General features: G+C 32.8%; 1 protein-coding gene across 1 annotated transcript in view; it reads right to left on the bottom strand.

The window, feature by feature from the left end:
* ADGB (androglobin) overlaps positions 1–23,545 on the bottom strand; it is a 147,584-nt gene that overhangs the window by 25,327 nt on the left and 98,712 nt on the right. The window contains exons 26-29 of the mRNA XM_032485112.1: positions 20,740–20,927; positions 15,898–16,082; positions 7,925–8,118; positions 5,661–5,772 (exon numbers count right to left, since the gene is read on the bottom strand). Of these exons, the coding sequence (XP_032341003.1) occupies positions 5,661–5,772; positions 7,925–8,118; positions 15,898–16,082; positions 20,740–20,927 (679 nt within the window). The remainder of the gene's footprint in view (positions 1–5,660; positions 5,773–7,924; positions 8,119–15,897; positions 16,083–20,739; positions 20,928–23,545) is intronic.

Raw genomic sequence — 23,545 nt, 5'->3', positions numbered from 1 at the left:
CTAATGAAACTCACAAGCTTCTGCACAGCAAAGGAAACCAGAAGTAAAACAAGAAGACAACCTATGGAATGGGAGAAAATTTTTGCAAATGAAACCGACAAAGGCTTGATCTCCAGAATATATAAGCAGCTTATACGACTCAATAAAAAAATAAACAACCCAATCCAAAAATGGGCAGAGGACCTAAACAAGCAATTCTCCAAGAAAGACATACAAATGATCAAAAGGCACATGAAAAAATGCTTCAATATCACTAATTATCAGAGAAATGCAAATCAAAACTACAATGAGGTATCACCTCACACCAGTCAAAATGGCCGTCATTCAAAAATCCACAAATGACAAATGCTGGAGAGGCTGTGGAGAAAGGGGAACCCTCCTACACTGCTGGTGGGAATGCAGTTTGGTGCAGCCACTATGAAAAACAGTGTGGAGATTCCTCAAAAGACTAGGAATAGACTTACCATACAACCCAGGAATCCCACTCCTGGGCTTGTATCCAGAAGGAACCCTACTTCAGGATGACACCTGCACCCCAATGTTCATAGCAGCACCATTTACAATAGCCAAAACATGGAAACAGCCTAAATGTCCATCAACAGGTGACTGGATAAAGAAGAAGTGGTATATTTATACAATGGAATACTACTCAGCCATAAAAACCGACAACATAATGCCATTTGCAGCAACATGGATGGACTTGGAGAATGTCATTCTAAGTGAAGTAAGGCAGAAAGAGAAAAAAAAAATACCGTATGAGATCGCTCATTTGTGGAATCTAAAAAACAAAAACAAAAACAAATAAACAAACAAACAAAAACAAAGTGTAAATACAGGACAGAAATAGACTCATAGACAGAGAATACAGACCTGTGGTTGCCAGGGGGGCGGAGGGTGGAAAGGGACAGGCTGGGATTTCAAAATTGTAGAATAGATAAACAAGATTATACTGTATAGCACAGGGAAATATACACAAAATGTTATGATAACTCACAGAGAAAAAAATGTGACAATGAGTGTGTATATGTCCATGAATGACTGAAAAATTGTGCTGAACACTGGAATTTGACACAACATTGCAAAATGATTATAAATCAATAAAAAATGTTAAAAAAAAAGAACTTCAAAATAACAACACTGCAAACTATATATGAAGGCAAATGGAATCTTGAGCAAGTACTACCTGCTCAAGATTCTCCAATTTCTATTTCCTTAAGTGAAAGTAAGCAATTTTTAACTAAAACTTAGGTATTGAAATATACTAAGGGTGGCACTGTTGCCTCATGTTAACCAGATGCCAAACTTTCTAAAATTTTATAATAGAAATATCCTAGGTTGTACATGGCCATGTTTCAAGCCTTACATTTTGTCATATGTTATAAAGATATAATTTTTCGGAGAAAAATTAAATTATATATTTTATTTCTCATAAAAATTAAATGTTGAGTTTAAATCAAAAAATAGGGCAACATTTCTATTTAACTTACATAAAATTTTAAATTAGTCTGGTGTATTCATAAAAAACACATGATTTTTTTTTGATGTAAAGTATTTATAATTGAAAAGTAAGCTAAGGTGATAATTTGAGGACATTTATAACTTAATTTTTCTAAAATATATCACACTCCTAAGGTTAAAGTTTGTAAGTCGTAAATATAATTGACAAAAGTGGTCATACTGATAAGTTTTAATTTAAACAAATTGGCTACCTAAAAAAACACATTTATAAACATGAAATTAGAGAATGATTATTCTGAATTCAAAAGCCACTTAACTTTCAAAAAGATTGGCCAACATATTCTTTCAAATGGAAAATTTTCCTAGTGCACTTAAAATACAATTCAATCCTGAATTTCTTTGCTACTTTAAGCAAAAAATTATATTAAGTGATACAAGGTATCATTTATTTTTTAGCAGCTGCTCATTCACACATAAAATTGTCAAATGTAATGTCAAAAAAGAAGACATATAATTATTCCTAAAGACTTAATTTTCTATTTGAAATACACAATAATGATAAAACCATTTTTTCAAGTGTTAATAGGTTCTAGGAACTTTATATATATATTATTTTGAAACTTTACAACAACTTTGAAAGAGAGGCATTGTTATATAATACAGGAGTTATTCTAATTTTGCAGGTAATAACCCAGTTTCAGGTAGTTGAATATACAGTAGTTTAGTCACTAGGCTGTATTTCTTCATTTAATGTTAACTTCCTGTTAAAAACTTAATTCATATTATTAATTTTGTACCCAAACCAGGATCTACATTTTATATTATTCCAGATCTACATTTTAAATTACGCTACTGTGTTCAGGTATTGAAATTCCACCTGTGTTAGACAATTTGAACTTGAGAAACAAACAAGCTGTATATTACATCCTCAGGACCTATTTATCTTATAAGTGGAATTTTGTACCTGTTGAGGACATTTGCCCATTTTCTATACTCCCTGGCCACCTCTCTGGTGACCACCAATATGTTCTATGTTTCGGTGAGTTCTATTATTTCAGATTCCACATACAAATGAGATCATGCAGCATTTGTTTTTCTCTGTCTGACTTATTTTCATTTATCAAGTATTCATGTTGCTGCAAAAGGCAGATTTTCCTTCTTTTTATGGCTGAATAATATTCCATTGTGTATACATACCACAATTTCTTTATCCATGCATCCACCAATAGGTGCTTAGGTTGTTTCCATGGCTTGGCCATTGTAAATAATGCTGCAGTGAACATGAAGGTGCAGATGTCTCTTGAAGACATTGGTTTCATTTCCTTGGGATATACATTCAGAAGTGAAATTCTGAGATCATTTGGGAGTTCTAGTTTTAATTTTTTGAGAAATCTTCATACTGTTTTCCATAGTGTAGCCACATTTCCATTAACAGTATTTCTCCATATTCTCACCAATACCTGGTATCTCCTATCTTTTTGGTAACAACCATTCTAAGAAATGTGAGGTGATATCTCATTGTGGTTTTGAATTTCATTTCCTTAATTATTAGTCACGTTGAGCATTTTTTGTGTGTCTGTTTGTCATCTGTATGTCTTTCTTGGAAAAATGTCTATTCAGGTATTTTTTTAAAATGGATTGATTGTTTTTTTGATATTGAGTTGTGTGAATTCTTTATATATTTTGGATATTAACTTTTTATCAGATAAATGGTTTGCAAATACGTTCTCCCATTCCATAAGTTGTTTTTTGTTTTATTGACGATTCCTTTGCTGTGCAGAAGCTTTTTAGTTTGACGCAATCTTACCTGTTTATTTTTGCTTTTGTTGCTTATGCTTTTGGTATCAAATCCAAAGAAAATCATTGCCAAGACTAATGTCAAGGGTTTTATCCCCTACGTTTTCTTCTAAAGGTTTTATGATTTCAAGTCTTTAATCCATTTTGAATTGATTTTTGTGTATAGCGTAAGATGGGGGTCAGGTTTCATTCCTTTGCATGTGGCTGTCCAGTTTTCCCAGCGCCATTTATTGAAGAGACTATCCTAACCCTGTTGTATATTCTTGGTTCCACTGTTGTAAATTAACTGTCCATATAGGAAAGTGTTTATCTCCAGTTTCTTGATTCTGTCCATTGGTCTATGTGTCTGTTTTTATGCCAAACCATATTATTTTGTTTACCATATGTTTGAAATTAGGATTTGCAATGTCTTCAGACTTTTGTTTTTCTTAAGATTGCTTTGGCTATTCAGAATATTTTGTAGTTCTATCTGAATTTTAGGATTTTATTTTTTCTGTGAGAAATGCCACTGAAATTTTGATAGGGACTGCAATGAACCTAGGGATGGCTGTGGGTAGTATCAAATTTTAAAAATACTGGATTGGAAGCCAGACCTTCAGGCAGCAGCTTTTAAAGTATGCAGAAAACCTCTTTCAGGGAAGAAAAAGGCCATGGGCGTTTCTGCCTGCTCTCTCTGCACTGAGCCCTGGAGGCCACAACATCCTTGTAAGCCTATTAAGAGCTGTCTCTTTGTTTGCTAATAGTCCTGTGGGTCTTGTGGACACAAGCCCTATTGTCTTTTAAAGCTAGGTGTTTTGGGTACCACTCACTCAGGTGGAAGTTTTAAGGGGGGGGGCACTAGATGTTTGGTCCAAATCCTTTGCTTTGGGAGTTGAGATTTCCTTTCCAATTGTATTTTGCCGTTCTGGGTGTGGGGTTTATGGCGAGCGTGTATCTCAATCTTTCAGACACGTCTTGGTATGAGTTTTTTCTCATTTGCCTGATGTGTAGGAGTTAATCAGCTAGGTTCTGGGTTTCTTTAAGAAGCAATTGCTCCTTCTGTATCTGTGTCTGTGGGGGAGGAGGTTAAGTTCAGGAGCATCCTGTATCATCATCTTAAACCAGAACTCTCAGCTTTCAACTTTTCTGAGTAAATATTCAAGAGCACAATTACTGGATTTTATAGTGTCGACCAAAAAATTAATCAGTCGATCTAAGAAAGAAATGGAAAATTTTATTCTAGCCAAATTAAGGATTATAACCCAGGAACAGCATCTCAGAAAGCTCCAAGAGCTCTTCCATCCATGAGAAGTCAGGGGACAGTTACATACAGTTTTTAAGACAGAGGGCTGTGCACTAAATGACATATTATTGACAGCATACACAGTCCAGATCTAAGTGTCATAGTGGCCCCTTACAAATCAAAAAGGAATGCTATCTTTTAAGGGTTTGTCTTGCTGATGCTAAGAGAATGTTGCTTTTTACAGTTGAGGACGTATTTCTGCTGATGGGGGACGTCTGGTAGGCACATAAGGCAGATAGATACACAACGCAATACACAGGAGAGGGGAGAGAGGAGGCCAAAAGGCAGAGAAAAGATTTTATGTTTAAGTTTGTCTGGTCTTGCCATAAAATGTGAATTTTATTTCACAATAGTAAGCGTATTTTTAGTTTCATAAGAAACCATAAAACTGTATTCCAAATTGGCTGTACCATTTTGTATTCCCACCACCAGTGTATGAGAATTCCTGTTATTCTGCATCCTCCCCAGCTTTTGGTGTAGTATTATGCTCTTTCGTACTGTATAGTTTTATTTTGAAAATGATGCATTTACGTTCACTTTTATGATTAGGCAATCTTGCTTAAAATTTGAAAAGAATATACATCAAAAATACCCAGTCCTTTAGATTTAATTATTTTATTGAGTAAAGTGATATAAAGCTTAGGAGTAGAGGCTATTTGAATTTTTTTTTAATCTAAATCATCAAACTATCATTTTCTGCTCAGGAATATTGAGAGTAGTTAATATTTTGTAAACGTAAACCTGAATCCTCTTTCAGTAGGATATTCTCTATCCTTTAAATATTTTAAAAACTTACCTTTAGGGTTCCATTTTCTCAACAACTTGGACACATATAATTTTATAACTAGAAGAGTTTCCTGTACATTTCTTAGAGAGTCATCAAGTAATTTTACCCAACTGGACAACAATTTGTTTAAACTAGGCCTAAACAATCAGGTATTTTTCCCTTTTAGAAACAAAACACTAAAGATTTTGAGGCATGTAATCAATGAGCAGAACAGGAACTGCCAGTACATTAAAGTACAAGCTGCAAGCAACAATGTTTTAATAATTACATTACAAATTTACTGTTAAATATTTGTGTAAGATACAAAATGCATGAAAAACATTTAGGGTGACATACCTTTGCTATCATTTTTCTCTAAGTCTTTTAGTGCTTGAACAAACATCAACTGACTTTCAGTGAGAGGCCAACTGTTATATAACACCGAACACTGTATGACATACTTGTATACCTGTGAAATGAAGTGCAGCGTTTAAACACAAACAGCACAAATAAACACAGTATGTGCCTAACAATTTATTATTTTAGGCACATAATAAATGCATATTTTCTGGATCAGACAATAGTAATTTAATGAAATGCTGTCAGACAGTCTCCAAAATTCTGTAATACCACAGTCTACACAAGTTTATCCTCACATCCCCACCAATATCTACAGTCAAATATTCTAGTATTTACAGTTTTTTGCATTCATGTTTGTAAATGAAATTTGTTTATTTTACTTTTGTTACTTATCAAGTTTTAGAATCAGAGTTACATTAATCTCTTAAAAAGAACTGGAAGGTTTGTATTGTTTTTCTGTTTTTTGGAACAATCTACTCCTCAAAAGTCTGTTAGACTTTCACAGGACAGCCTATAAAGCCATTTAGGCCTATGGCTTTTTGGAAAGGTAAGACTTTATCATTTCAGTTTTATTACTCTGATTTATTCCTATTATTCTTATTATTTCCTATTTTCTATTTTCTGGTGGAACAGCTATGCCATTCCTCCTCCTACTCCAGGAACTTTACATTTAAAACAATTTTTCTAAGTTTTAAATTGGCTAGCATAGAGTTGTATATCATAAGTAAAATTTTTCTTAAAACCTGGTGTTTGCATTTATACCTCCACTCTACTGTTTTGTTCTGTATTTGTTTCATTTATATTTTCTTTCTGTTTCTTACTTGATAGGTCATACAAGAAGCATGTCAACTGTATTAATCTTAAAAAACGTTTAAGGTTTATTAATCTTCCTAAATTTTGTTCTCCATTTCACTGATTTCTACCCTCATTTGTATTAAAACCTTTTCTTCTTATTTTGAGTTACGCTTTTACTCTTTTTCCTATCTCTTTGTTTCAATAGCTTAGTTCATTTGTTTTAATCATTTATACTTTCTGATGAATTAATTTAAAAGTAAACATTCTATTGAACACTACTTTAGATGGCTAACAAATTTTGATTTGTAGTTTTTTTTATTTTTATTGAATCCTTTGTAGTTCATAATTACTTTTTGAATGATTTTTTAAACTAAAGTATTATTTAGTACATTTTACTTTGTTTCCACATTTATGGGATTGTAGGCTGTTAATCATTAATATTTATATTATTGTATTATGTTAAGATAAACTTTATACAATATAGTTTGGTTTTTATTGAGGCTTCCTATGTGTTCTATGAAAAAGTATATTTTTTTATTAGGGGAAGTGTTCTATATGGGTATCTGAAGGATTAAGGTTATGCTTAATATTTCAAATCCTAATGATCAAATGTATTTTTTTTTTCAACTTGATCTACTAGTTTCTGAAAGGTGGGTGTTCATATTCTTATTAATAGCCAGCTATTACTTGTTAACTAATTAATTTTCTCTGTAGTTCTAATAGTTTTTGCTTTTTATGTACTGAGTCTGGGCAGTGAGGTGTGATATGTTAGTCATGGTCATATTTACTTACTTCCTTTTATCTTTATATAATATCCCCCATGAATTCTATTACTGAGATATTAAAATATCATCACAGCTCTCTCCTGGTTGGAGTTTAAACTTTCTGTGCCATTTTCTTTAAAAATGTCACTTTTAGACTATTTAGAGTTGGATCTTATTCTTTAAACTTAACTTTAAAATATTACCCTTTTAATTGATTAATAATCCATTTGTGTTTATTCTAATTACTGTCATTAGGATATTTCTGGCATTCCACTTTTATTTCTTTTAACTAATTAATTAATTAATTAATTAATTTTCTTGGTTTCCAATGAATAGATCATGTTTTCTTTTGCTGCTTTAAATTATATGCATTGTCCTATATTTCTTCAATTTAAGGCACTTACAACTCAGTTTTTATTAATATGTGACCTTTTTCAAAGTTTCATAACGTCTTAACTCACATATAACGTAAGATGATCACATCTACATTATAAGGTTAGTGCAAATCTGCCACGTATTTTAAAATCTTGGCACAGAGAGAATTTTCAGTAATGTTTAATTCTTCAATTCTGGTTATATACTAGCGGCATTAGGTATAGAAAGTATTATATACATTGACAATTTTTAGGGAAGTAATTGTTGCAACGTATGTTACATTTTTAGGAGCAGTATTATTGAACAATTCTTTTAAACGTGAAATACCTGCTGTGATGTGCTCGTGTTTTCTTCTGTGGTGGGTACACAGGTCGTTTCCTCATCCACAATAGGCTGACCAGTGTCAATTGCACTTCCAAGTCTTTTATAGTATTTCTGACTTCCCTGGGCAGATTTCTTCTTAATGTAAAATTCTTGCTCCTTCTTAGGTGCAGCATGACTTAAAAGAATTTGCTTGCTAGCTGAATATGAAAAATATTACGTTTAAGTTGAAATATATGGAATGCATAGTTATTACCGACTGTGTTGTTTGGTTATAACCCTCTATAAAATACTCGAAGGAACAGGTCAATTTGTGTTTTTTGAATGAGCTGAAAACCAGCATCACTGGCTTCTGGGAAATGTTCTGGTCCTAAAAAAACTATAATAGTATATGACTTGCATAGAGTAATGCATATTCTGAGCAACCAATGATTGCTAAAAGAATATACAACAATTGGATAATTTCTCCTTCACTCTGTGACACTTGAATGACACAACTAACACCACAAACTTTGACTTCTTCTCTGTTTAATATTATATGTGAGTATAATTTTTAATGCTTAATTTCTACATTCATTATTTTGTAATTAACAGGTAATATAGGTACCATTGGAAGGGATACAAATAGATATGTGCTGGATGTTAATGAACTCATCAAACATGTATTAAGGGAACATAAGAGAATGACACAGGGAAATCCCAGTTCCAGCCACGACAGAATAATGACCACGATTCATTTTCACACCATAAAAAAATGACAAAATTGGGCAAAACACATGAAGCAACTGTTTCCAGCCATTGGCCAACAGCCAGCCCAGGACTGTGACCCTTGAGAGAAGGGCAACAATCAAGATGATTTCTCCACTTCCCCAGATTTCTGCCTGTGAGCACCTTCTCACCTGTGGCACAGGGAAATAGAGTCTGAACAGTGAACAGCTGTTCTGTCAGGTTCAGGAAGCAAAGACTAGAATTTGAGGCTCCTGAGATAATTAAAATTGGGAGGCAGGGTACCACAGAGGAGGCACCTGAGGAGCAAAGGAACTCAGAAACATGCATAGGGATCCACTTGAGTATGTAGCCGAATGCTAAATTTCGTTTGTACAAATACTTAACAATGCCTGGTAAACAATTACTGGAAGATTGTGAGTTTAATGGAGATTCTGAAGGTTGCACAGTGCTGAGAGACATTGGTGAAATGAACAAAATTTGATGAAAACACAGGGCATTCAGTTGAAATTCAAACAAGGCTATTCTTTAAGAGTAGAACTACCCTAACCCTAGAGTAATAGAAACTCTAGACCTGACTGAAGAAAGCTTAGAACCAAGTCTTGATAGGATTAAGCTAAACTGTAAATAAATTGTCTGCCAGAACAAAATTCCACATTCTTTTGATGAAGACAGCGTAATCTAGAGTCTTTGTAATGTAGCAGATTTAGTGGGAGTCGTACTATACAAACAACACTTGAGAAAAAAGTCAATATAAATAACCCAATAGCTGACATAGATACTGAGCTTAGCAAAAGGACTTTAAAATAGCTATTAAAAAAAGTGTTAAAGATCTGAGGGAAAAGGTTGACATAATGAAAGGACAAATGATGAATATTAACAGGAAACTGAACTATATAAAATGAAATTCTAGATCTGACTATAACTGAAATGAGACATTCCTGTATGGACTTAAACATTGTCAGATTTAGAAGAAAAGATTAGTAAACGTGAAAATAATCTAAATGGAAGCAAAGAATACAGAAAAAATTGAACAGAGGCTAACTGACCCATGGTATGATATTGTAGCGGGTGGAAGAGTGAACCCCCCCTAAAAAAAGAAATATATCCACTCAAAATTTCAGAATATAACCTTATTTGACACAAGGATGTTTGCAGCTAAAATCAGTAAGGATCCCAAGATGAGATCAACCTGGATTAGAGCTGGGCCTTCAATCCAGTGGTAAGCATCCTTAAAAGAGAAAAGGAGAAGACACAGATACACAGAAAGAAAGCCATGTGAAGACACGGGCAGACATCGGCAGAGTTATGCTCCCACAAGGCAAGAAACGCTAGGAGCCGCCAATAGCTAGCAGAGACAAGGAAAGATTCTGTTGCAGGGGCTTCAAAGGAGATGTGGCCCTGATCAAACCTTGATTTTGGACTTCTGCCCTCCAGAACTGTGAGACAATACATTTTTGTTGTTTCAAGCCCCCCAGTTTGTGGTAATTTGCTAACAGCAGCCCTAGGAAATGCATACAGATATCAAATAATATAATTCATGTGTATTCTTAGTCCTAAAAGGAGCTCCTATAAAAATAAAATAAAATACTTACGTATAAATTTAATAAACTATTTGTAAAATCTGTACATTGAAGGCATAAAACATTGTTAAGAGAAATTAAAAATATACTGCATTCATGGACCAGAAAACTGTTTTGGTAAGATGCCAATACACCCCAAGTTTAACACGATGCCAATTAAAGTCTAAAGCCATACACCAAGGTTTTATACCATGGAATAATACTCAGCATGTAAAAAAGGAATAGCAGTAACATAGATGTATCTTATAAAACATTATGTTGAGCTAAAAATACTGGTGCCAAAAGACTATTTACAGTTTTCCAATTTCATGAAGTTCTAGAACAGACAAAACTAGTTAATTGTGATGGAAATGAGAACAACGGTTATGGGATGGGGAATTGAATGGAAATGGCCTGAGGGATGTTTTCTGGGTAATAGAAACGTTCTCTATCTTGTAAAGGGTGTGGTCACACTGGTACATGCACTTATCAAGACTCATCAGCTTATATCTGTGCTTTTTGCTATATGTAAATTATTCTTCAATAAAAAAAATGAATGACACAAAGTCCCTGTCCTAGTACATGCCTTCATTACTTCCTTCAGACATTTAGTCATTCATTCATAACCCACTCATTATCAAAGATACTTGGGAAAAAAAATGAAAAGAGAAAAACTTTTCTTTAATATATGATAATCTACACATCAATTTGAAAAAAAATACCAACTAATTCCAACAGAAAAATGAGAAAAGCACTCAAAATTTTTTTCAAAGAAGGAAATATAAAAGGATAATATATAAAATATATAAAAAACATGTTTAAATCTCACTAATGATAAGTTAAATATAAATAAATCCTTGTAGCATTCAGATTGAAATCAAGAAATATGAAAAACCAAGAAATACGATAACTCACTGTCATTTAAGGGAGTATGGACAAAAGAAGATAAATTTACACAAACTCAGTGGAGGGCAATTTGACAATATATGCCAAAATTAAAACTGCATGTGCCCACAGACCCAATAGTTCTACTTCCAAGAATTTATCTAATATATGTATACATATGTTCAGAAAATTACACAGATTTTTTTTTAAAAATTCAACACTGTTTATATAAACTAATGATTTGAATGACCACAAATCATTATCAGTAGGAGATTGGTTACATTAATTATGATACATCATCAGCAAAATTGAGCCTTAAACAACCATATGAAATAAAATATTTTACTATTCCTTATTCATAGTACTTCCTCAAACACTCAATTGCTTAGATTACAGATTTTGTGGAAAATTACAAATTTGATATTACCCCTACAGCATGAATACTGGTCACTAAGATATCGTAAGATGTTATTCCTGAAAATTATGTAAACTATAAAGACACCTTTAAAATTCCCAGAAGATACTATAAAACTGAAAGAGGCCCATATTTAAGATTTCTGTTACTGATTCACTTCAAAGCCTTCAATACCTTTGCAATGGAATTTATTTCTTCTTTAGTACCATATAATGTTTACATACTGTAGTCTGTCATAGTCCGTTCTACTACAAATACAGCACAAATGCACACACACACACACACACTTTTTCTGTATGTACTTTTGGTGAGGGTACTCCAGAAATATACATAGTAAAAAATTCATAAATGGATATGTTTTCAAGAGAAGCATCTGAAAAGTATTTAGAAAGAAAAAAGAATTTCAATGCCTGCTTATATAATTCACAAACAAAAATTAATAGCATCCTTTTAAAAATAATATCCTGTCTGAAATCTAAATAAAGAAAATATCTAACTCACAATAACTATCAATTTCTATGGAGAAAAGTTTCAATCTTTTCTGTGAAACATAGAAGAGGTCATGAATAAATGGAAAGAAATAGCCTTTACTTGCATACAAGTTCAGTATTATAAATGTGTTAGTTTCCCGTAAATTAATTAATCAATATATTCAAGATAATCAGAAAGAAAATGATTTTTTGGCATGGTTTGAGAGGAATTAAAAAACTGTATTAGAGTTCATCTATAAATACAAATATTAAAATAGAAATGTCTTGTAAAAGAAGAACAATCTTGGCTAATGGTTCTAATTTGGGGTCAATTTCTGAATTATGTTTCAATCAACTTTCTACTCCATTTGGCTGTCGTTTTCTTTGCCAGAAGTAAACTCATAACAGTGCTTTAAATGTTTGTGCATAATTCTCTTTTTAATGGTAATTTTTGAAGTGAAATAATGATAAGCTATATGATAAACTATAAACAGTGTTTGCCTCAATGAATATAAATCAAAAGATTTGGAGAGTAATGTTGGGGGTAAATAGTTACTTAAAGAAAAAACATGAGGTTATAAACAGTATAGGAGAGTTGCACATTAGTGCCTGCTGAAGTTTAAGGTATCCCTGCGTGAAGTAAAGTAAAAAGAAACCTGTACAGAATGGATTAGAAAAAAGAAAACTTTTAAGTCATCTTAAAGAGTAAGAGGGCATTTGGGCTAGGAAAACTTGACAGTACCCTAATGGTCTTAACATACCTGGAAAATATATAAAAATATGGTATTTTATTACATGAACTTATTTGAGTAAAAATATATAAAAGGTGCAGGCAGATTGGAATGAAAACCCACAAAGCAGTAATGTGAACTGAGTTCTGAAAACGACCCAAGGAAACTCATGGATGAAAGGAAAGTGATGGGAGAAAAGGAGACATGATCAAAAGAACTGCTTAATTTTCAGCTTTACCCAAGCTCAGTCTTCCTAATATAACATAGGATATTTCCCACTTCCCTGTATCTAAAGCATGATGCCTGTGCCCTAATTGTGTCAACACAACGTGGTTTCTTCTCAATTCTCTGCTCCTCCAAATTCTTATTCATATTGAAAAGGAATGTTTCCGGGTGCAATGACAACTCACACACTGTTTCCAGGATCAATAAGAGAGGAGAAAGAGATCCCTGACTTGGGTGCATCTATTTTATAAAGGGAAAAAAAAAGAAAGAAAGAAATGTATAAATATTAGACAGAAAATAGGTAAAGATACAGTTCTATTTAGTAGCTTGCTTGTCCGCTTGAGATAATCAGCTAAACACTATCGGGATTAATGAGAGTTCAGGAGTCCTGGCCATCACATAGTTATGCAAAAGTCAGCTAGAAAATATAATCAATTTTAAAATAAAACATGATGGCAAGATTCAGAAAAAGTATATTATCAAAATAAATGTAAATGGATTGCATTATCTCATTTCAGAGACTAGAATCCTGAACTGAATAGGAAAAAATACCAATTTATAAGAGACAAGTTGAAAAACTAGATGCATGAACCCAAATGAACAAGCAAATGACAACAAATGAAAGAATCAGTGTTAATATCAGACCACCTATAAAGGTGAAAAAAGGTTGCTTTATATTCATTTAAAAAATGTAACAGATAAATATATATAAAGTAAATGTAGAACTTCATGCAACTAGCAACATAATATAGAAATATGTGAAGTGAAAAATATTAGAGATAAAGTTCTACACATTTTACAAAGAAAGTAGGAGATCTTAATGTATTTTTCACAGAAACTTACATACCAATAAGATAAAATGAAAATTGAAATTTTTAAGCATCACAGTTAGCATTTTATTTTTATTAGAGAGTATGTATATGTGTGTGTATGTATTCTGACATCAAGTTATTTACCTCCAAAATAAAGCATAAGTGTTTTTTATAAACCTCATTGTAACCCCAACCAAAACTAATTTGAATCAGGCCACAGGAAGAACATCTATCCAATCCTCAAAATAGAAGATACATAAGCCATACTAACTCCTTAAAATTTAATTATGTATTAACAACAAAAGACTAGCCAAAACAATTATTTCAAAATTATAAAAATACTAAAATGTTACAAAGTTAAAGAGAAAACCAAATTAAATCATTGACTATGGCCCACTATAACAATATTACACAGAAAATGGGCATTGTAGCTTGCTATTAAATGTAATATACAGCTATACTTAGAAAATTGTATATCAATATGTTTATTTAAAAACAAGACTTAAGACATACACTAAACTTTCAACTGGTGAAGCTAGAATAAAGAACATTAGACTAAATTTTTAAAGTAGAGGAAAAATTTTAAAGATAATATAAATATTGATCGATAGATTACAAATGTGAAAAAGCTATTAGGCTTGATTAATGAGTCCAAGAGTTCATTCTAAGGAAAAAACAGGGAAACATCTGAAAAGGCTGATAAAGAATATATTTTAAAAAACACAAATAAAAATAATATTTAGAAATAATTATGAAGAACTTCACAAATTTTTAAAGAATCTTGTATATAAATACGAGCAGTTACTTTTGAAATCCTAGATGAAACTGTCACTTTTAAATAAAAATATATATTGCAAAAATGAAAGAAAGTCTGAAAAATAACCATTGAAATTGTTAAAAAGATAATTAAAACTAAACTTTAAAACTTAAAAAAAAAATGATTTCTGTAGTGTTTAAATGGCTTCCAAAATAAGAAATTTTCCAAATTAATTTCAAAAATTTGTCATAATTCTAACTTGAGAACCTGAAAAAAGTAGTGCACACACAGAGAGGAAAACACCCAAAAAGATATACAGTTAGTAATATAATTTAACAAACTAAATAAAATAGTGTATTCTACACATAGGATTGTATTAAAACATCAAAGACGAATAGTTTTTATTTCAAGAATTATTCTAATTAAAAATTATGAAATTCAAAGGGGTAAAATTTGATGATTTCTATAAACAACAAAAAAAGTAATTAGTAAAGTTCCAAATTCATTCCATATTAAGATTCTTATCTATCAATAGAGAAAAATTTCTTAAATGTTACACAGGGCAATTATTAGAAGTCAACAACAAACATAATACTTAATGGTAAATGCTATAAGCCTTCCTATTTAAGAAAAGGAAGTATATTTATTTAGCATAGGTTTGGGGATTCCAACCAATGCTACAAATAAGAAAAAGTTAGAATTTTAAGAAGAAATGCCAATGATCAAAACTGGTAAAATCCTAGTTTTGTTTGACATGAGAATGCGTAAAAGGACAGTGGAGGCATAAAAAGCTAAAACACTAATAGTATTTTTTTCTGGATAGCATGCTTATACAAGGGCTTTCCTGTTGCCTTGTCTATAATTTTCTATTTTTCAAATTTTCTACATTGCGCATATGTTATTTTTATAGTCAGAATCAAGTTATTAAAATAACTGAATATGTCTCGCAGTATCACTGTTGTCCATTATTTCAGAACTAATTTTATTTTATTAATTAAAAGCTCTTGTAACTATTACATTGCAAGTAGTAACTTTAGTAATTTTAAAGTTTCCTTTAATTTTAATAAGTAGAATATCTTCTAAAAATAATGAATTGGGAATAAAAGAAGAGAAAAACTCTTTCAAAATAGTAAAAATCTATTTTTTATTCAGAAATCTAAGAAGGCTCATGTAATAAGAAAATCTTTAAAGAATAGTTATAACAATTCTATTGATCTTGAGACTAATTTGGCACACAAATGCAATAGTTGTTAAAAAATATTTCACTAGGGATATCAAATTTTAATGATTTAAATCTTTACCTGCTATTTTATCTGAAAACATTTTTAAAATCAGTTACATAAACATCAATATCTGTTTATGAAACTAAATAACCAATTTTAAAAGTCACACTTACACTGGGAGCTCAAGGCTTTCTCACCCCCCAAGCAGTTAATTGCTGGAATTATAGCTTGGCCCTTCCCAGTTGCGCTCACGATAACTTCTTCATTTTCTAGGATCTGTAGCTTGATGAACGCATCTGGTTTGGACATGCGCACCTGTATGGTAACAGGATGTGGTAATGCAACCTTAAGTGAATACCTATAAAGAAAAACATTCACCTTTAGAAGCCAGGATGTTGTTCTTTCCCTCAAATCAATAAAGGAAACTGTATCATTTGCTGATATGATAATCTACAAATAAAACCACTTTGTAAAGTCAGCTAAAATCCTGGAAATAAAGACTTTGGCGAAAGATCCCAATACGCTATGGTAAAATGAAGTAAGTATAGGAAGTTTATTATCATCACAGGCCAAACAGGAAATGTAACTTTTTGTTTAGATATGATAAGCATTCACTTATAAAACTTTATAGATTGCAAACTACTGCCACATCGAACCATGACACCCTCCTCTCCAGTCAGACAAAGAGCACACCTAGCAGTAGTTTTCAAAATTTCGCTGGTAACAACGTTCTCTTTGATTCACAAAAATACAGAGAAATCAAAAGTAGTACCTGTCACCTGCACTCTCACCTTTTAACCACGGCAGTTGGGAACGTCTTGCAGAAAGACTGGAAATGTGAAATCTAATTCCTTCCCATCTCCTTCCTTAATGTAGTTGAAGAGGTTTCCTGTTTAGGGGGCTTTCTCCTATTTTTGGTGAATCCTTGCAAATGCTCAAGACCCTATAAACTTTCAGCTTTTCTAGAAATTTGCTTTTCTGACTATCTTCTCTCTTCTGTATCTTAAATTTCCCCACTGTATTCCTCCTGGTCATTGGCTTTTGTGCCTGCGCAGGTCTCACCCATTTAAAAACAGATCAAATCAAAACAAAATACAAACCAAAAAAAAAAAGAAAAAAATCTTCAGTCAATCCTGCCATCCAGCCTCAGCTCTATTTCACTCCCCAGCTCACAATCTAAGGAGAGTTGTCCACTTGCACTGTCCTCGGCTCCTCCCCTCCCACTCCTCACGACAGTTCATTTTGCCCCCAGCCAAGGTGCTCAACTTGCTCTTGCCAGTTTCTGGAAGCTCGTCACCACCCTACAGAAACCTCAGTTCTCATCCTCCCTGACCTCTCAGGAGAATTTGACAAGGTTGAATCAACCCTCATTTTCTCTTTTTCAAAAACTTTTTCCCCTATGAGCATAACAACTTTTGTACCTCCTATTTTAGGGGTGATTTATTTTAGACTTCTTTCACTTTGACATTCCCATAAATGTCAGAGAATCTTAATATTCTGTCCTGGATCCGATCCTCTTTGTACAAACTTCCCTGGGTGCTTCCATGAGCAGAAACAAAATAATGATTTCCAAATCTATGTCTCCAACCCGACTCCCCATGCAGTGTCACAGGGACACTTCACTGGTTTACCATACTGAACACCTAGAAGTGAATTAATGGTCTTTCTGTTGCTCAACTGGCAAATGGGGTCCTCTTCCTGTAACCTATCTAGGTAAATGACACTGCCCAACAGTCCTCCAAGTCAAATCCCAAGGGTCCCAACCAACCAAGGCTGTCAGTTTTACTTCCTTGATATCTTAAAATCTTTCTCTTCTCTCTGGGCTCACTGTCACTGCCTGATATGGGTTAAACTGTGTCCCCCTATTAAACTTATGTTGGCGTCCTAACCCCGAGCACCACACAATGTCATCATTCCTTGAGATACTATCTCCCAGAGATAATCAAGTTAAAATGAGGTCGTTATAAAAAGGGGAAATTTGGAAATAGAGACATAAGGAGAATGCTGTGTGAAGATGAGCTCGAAGACCACCATGACAAATCTGCAAGTCAAAGAATGCCAGTCGGCAGAACCCCCTAGAAGCTGGCAGAAAGCCTGGAGTATTTTCTCCCTCACAGCCCTCAGGAGGAACCAATCTAGCTGACACTTTGATTTCAGGCTTCTAGCATCCAGGACTGTGAGACAGTAAGTTTCTGTTAAGACGTCTACTTTGCCAGCTTGTGGCCTTTGTCACGGCAGCCCTCATGGACTAACACACTGACTTATTTCAGGTTGCCAGGATCACACACCTGGAGTATTCTGAAGCGTCTGTCTGTCTGGTTTCCTTCCCTGATCCCAGTTGTTCCCCTTTGTCCATTCAACACACTGCAGTCTTCTGAGTGAGCTTTATTTCATAGTCTGTACCTTTTACGATTACATATAACTTCACAATAATACAGTTCTAACATTTTTTTCTGTTCTTAGAAATTATATTTAGAATGCTTTTTCAAGTCATACTTTGCAGACATAATGTTTTAACACAAGTCTATGAATGCTACTTTTCTTAAAACCCTCAGTAGCATCTCATTGTCTCTATGGCAAAATCTAAATCTCTTGCCTTATGAGGTCCTTCAGGAAAGGGCCCTGCCAACCTCTGTGTCTTACTGCCTGCTATAGCACCCTAGAACCCCACTCTGCAAACAGAACAAATGCCTTTAGGCCCCTGAAAAGGTCAGATACTCTTTAATTTCTGAGCTTTCACATGGGCTGGTCATGCTGTTCTCTCCTCACCTTCCCCTACGCAGCTTGACAGCTTTGGGACCAGCTACTGGGACAAATTTAGACATTTGGTTCAATATCACATCTGAGTCTATTAGTGGTCCTGCTATGTGACACAGTGGTTTCCTATCACAGTAGTTAAAACACTTCATCACAGTTGTTATTTTTAGTTACTGCCACATTTCCTTCCTTCTCTCCATTTTTTTTTTTTGCTTTCTTTCTAATAGGCAGTAAGCAAATATATTACAAGAAACAGACAGATTAGAAAGAGATTTCTTCAACCTTTCTACTGCCCTCAGTTTATGGGTTTACATTTAGTATTTTCTCTAAACTTTTACCTATATACAAAATACATAAACAAATATAAACATAAGAAATATATTTGAGATATACAGTATATATTGTTCGGTAATTTAATTTTGTTGTTATTTTTCATTACAAAAATGTGTGCATGTTTGTTAAAAGGAAAAATGTTTTAAAGAACAAATAAATAAGAATAATAGGGACAAATCAGCCAGATTACAATGAATTGTTATTTATGTACATATTGTCAAAAAGACTTAGGTTTCCCCTTTGAAAGCCAACTTACCAACATGTATGGTGTCTTTAAAACATATAATCTCTTTAAAATAATAAATCCTTAGACAATAATCAGAAAATTTATTTAATATTTACAACAAAATATACCTATCACATCTCTATTAATACTATAGAAAAAGTAGAAAAGGAAATTTGTAACAATAGGAGAAACCAATAACCAAATGTCTTACATATTCATATAAGTGATTATTAGATAATCATGAAAAACAATTCACAAAATGTCTTAATGGCATTGGAAATGTTAATACCATAATGTTAAGTAAAAAGGTCAGATTATAAAACTTTAATTATGTTATTATTTTAATAATGTTAAACTGTATCTAAGAAATAGTACAGAATACTAACAATAATTGTTTCTAGGTTGTTTGATTATGGGTGATCTTTATTTCCTTAATAATACATTTTAATATTTTCCAAATTTTCCGTGTAAAACAATATATATGAAAAAGAGAAGACAAGTGTTCTAGCAACTCATTTAATAACATTTAACGAACATTTAACATTATTTAATGAAGGCCAATTATGTATCAGGCATTTATCAATATGTCTTTTATAAGACATGGTTCCTACCTCCAATAGATGTTAATTTGCATGGAGGCTGATGTGAAATTAACCAGATAAAACCTGATATGTCATATTCTCAGAAAGAACAAAAGACTATATATAGAAACATGACCAGGATCAACTAATTATATTTGGAGGTTTAAGTGCAAAAGATTTGACTGTTGAAAATTATCATTAAGAGTATTAAATTTTGCTAGGTGGAGAAATAGAGACAGGATATAATAAGACAGAAGAAAGGCACGAGCAAGATAAAATCATATCACATATATGTCAGGAGTTGGTCCTTAGCTCCACCGAGACAGTGTGCCATGTTGTTGGGTTGGCTGGGCATGAGAGTTTGTGGCTTGGATTTTATCCTACAGCCAATGGCAAGTTGTCAAAAATTTTAAGGAAGAGAAATCACATATTTAAATGTCTGTGTTAGAAAGGTAACTACTCTGGTAGTAAACGTGGATGTGTAAATGAATAAGGAAGAGAGAGAGAAAGAGAGAGTAAGAGGAAAAGTGGATATAAGGGAGACATGGATTCCAGAAACAGCATTTCTATAAACAAAATATAATAAGGCCCTGAAGTGGTGAACTGACATTGATAATAAAGGGGAGTGCATAGAGATGAGAAATACGTGGGAATTAGAATCAAAAGTGCTGATTAATGAAAGAGAGTGGGGTCCATGATGCGGCTATTCATGGAGAATATACAGATAAACATGGAGAGAAGGATGAGTTGGCAGAGGAGAAACCCACACAAGAGAATTACAAGAGAACAGTCAGAGATGGAGCAGAAAAAAGAAAGAGTATTCAGAGGAAGGAGTGTTATGAAGAATATTTAGTGAAAATCAAATAAGAAGAGGACTAAGAAAATATTATCCTTACATGCAACATAGGCTTGATCTTAAATAAACATTTATACAATCACACTACTCTCGAAAAGAGTATAAAATTGAAGCTCAAAATTCACTCAGAATTTTAGTACAGAATTTATTATTTTAAATAATATTAATATTTAAAATAAAATATTTACATTTAAGGTGAAATATTTAATATAGCAAGAACATTAACATTTTAAAAGGAATGGATTTCCTTTCTGTCACATACCTGAATACGATTTTCTTATCATTGGGTATGTAGTAATCTCTGATTTCCTTTATGGCAAAGGTGTTACAAGGAGGGTCTCGACACAAGAATGGGAGTGGATGATAAGAACCAATTAGGCGCAGTTTCCATCGTGATGACGGCATATACATGTCACCAGTATAAGCTTCAGCCACGAATGTATATCCTTTCTATAGGAAAGAAGAATTACATGGAAGTTATATTGTTGTTAGTCTCTCAAAGGTACAATACATGGTTTCACAGTATTAAAATACTTTATTATCTTCATATACTTAAAGACCCCAAAATTTCTCAATAATTGACAAATCACTAGCATTATGTTTTAAAATCCCTTTTAAAAAGTGTCACCTTACATGTTTTGGGAGAAAATGGAAAACTAACACTTTTGTTTGAATGGTTCCCTAGCTATAAAATGGTGCTTAACTGTGTAGAGGATTACTATGATTCCTTCTAATGCTTCCCAAGGGAGATCTTTTATCATTGTATCACCCTGGATTAGCCCAATAGCTTCCTACTTGATTTCCTTGTCTTAGAATCATCTTTCTAAATATGAGATGAAAAAGGAAGAAGAGGTGATGGAAATGCAGTTCCCTTGGGATGACACTTGGCAGGTAAGGCTATGAAATCAGCAGCAGATCTGGTTCCATGGAGCCCAGGTATGAGTCTGGAGATGAGCTCTTTACATAGGAGAAAAGAAGCATTTAAGGGACCTGGGAAAGTGATAACATACAAAAATTCAAAGTAATTCTGAGTTTATCATTCCAGACACTTCTAACAAGGCAGAAAAATATAGATTTGTACTCCAGTTGCTCTCTGATGCAGAGGAAGCCCTCCGATGTGTTTAGAATTCCAGAAACAAAAATTCAAAATATACAAGACAGAATGAATTCATGACATTGCAATAAAAATCCAGGAATATTAATCAAAATTCCAATACTCATAATGAGATCAGAATTTCAACATCCGTAAGGACTTCTGACGTTATGTTTGGGGCAAGGACAGAAGGAAGACAAATCATGTATGCTAAAGTACTTTTACCTGCAAAGTGCAGATTTATTGCTATTTTTGTTATTATTTGAGCTTGTGGTATTAATGTATTAAAGAAGCAAAACAAAACTACACAACTCTGATTTTGTGCTTCTTTAGATTCAGAAAACAATTCTGAGAGAGAATAAAAGATTGATAAAATGGTAAGATAGATATTGGTAAGTGAAAGTCTAAAGCTAACTCAGTGGTAGGATTTTAAGAGAGGACCTGGTTATTGTAAATGACTTCAAGACTCTGGAATAAAAGAGTAATATTATAAAGTACCGAATACTGAGAAACCTTGTAGGTAAGTATTACAAATCACAGGTTATGGTCTTCAAAAAATTATGAAAAAAATACATCAAGCAATTCCGAAGAATTAACTGTGTAACCTTATGTTTTATTTCTATTTTAACCTTAGATACTGTATGCTCAGTGGACATACACTGGAAAAAGTTGACCTAAAATTTTTGTATTCAAAAGGAAAGCTAGGTCAGACTTGACAAACATTTTAAAAAACCCATCAATTATTACTAGTGTGAAGATGAGTTTGTTAACAAAAAAACCAGTTGCCTCCTGTAGTGTTTGGTTTAACCCAAGATATTCTGCTGGAGAGAGGCAAAGTTTATCAATATGTTTCCCACAGTGTAATTTTTAATAAATTGCTATTTACTAGGACACAGAGGAGAATAAATATACTGCAAAAAGAAGTTGTATGGAGGGTCAAATTGTATTAGAGTCAAATAAATTCAGTTTGTAAGTATATGTTTGATGTATAGAAATTAACTTTTACTAGCATATTATTCCATTTTCAAGTATAATATAAATACTTTTTCAAAAGCAATTAGAAAAATGATAAATTGGTGCACTGATTTTAAGTTTTTAAAAATTACATTTAAGGATATAATTCTAAATATATACAACTGAACACAAAAATACTGTCAGATTTTCTAATAAAAAGTAAATGTGAATTAAATGTGTAAAATTAAGATAACTAAAACTAACGTAAGTCTAATTTATAATTTGATAATATCTTCAAATTTAGTAAAATCAGTGGAATATTGAGAAAGTTTGTACCTCATGAAAAATAATGGAAAAAGTTACAAATTTTTAATAAAATATATGAGAATTTCCTAATTATAATGAAATAGTGATAAAACTCACTAGTAAAATAGAAAGTTTTAAAAATACTTATATATACCCACATATTTCTATATATAGATATAAATTGCCCTGGTTTTTTAAAAGTTTCCTAAAACTCTAAAATCTCTAAAGTAGATCAACAATGAACAAGTGGAATTTAAAGTGAAAAACATGCTTTTTCTCTTAGAAGAAATGACTAGAAACTCAAAAATGAGATTAAAATAAAGAGAGACAACATGATTCGAGTGAATATCAAAGATCAGGGTCTGTCATTCAGCAGGAGAAATGTTCCAGGAGTGTCTATGCTTGAAGGAATCTGGGTAGCCCTAGGAAAGGCTGGGGGTGGGGAGAGTGGCTGTGTAATCACAATGTTCTGACATATTTAGGAATGGAATAAAGAAGCCAGTGAGAAACTGACACAGCCTGCTGATCTGGTTTAGGGAACAGGACTACATGTGCTCTCTACCTCCATTTTCATTTTAGGAGTTTGTATGATTTTATGATTTTAATTATGGGGATTTCTAATGTTTTCCTTTTGTCATATTTTCTTTGGAATAAAGATAAGAAGTGGGTAAAAAGGTGAACGTTCTAGCACTCACGTTAAGTACCTCTTGCTGTC

This window comes from Camelus ferus, chromosome 8 (genome assembly GCF_009834535.1).
Source record: "Camelus ferus isolate YT-003-E chromosome 8, BCGSAC_Cfer_1.0, whole genome shotgun sequence".
In the NCBI taxonomy this organism is placed as follows: Eukaryota; Metazoa; Chordata; class Mammalia; order Artiodactyla; family Camelidae; genus Camelus; species Camelus ferus.
Note: the sequence above shows the minus strand (reverse complement) of the source record. Positions and strands in the feature narration are given on the sequence as shown.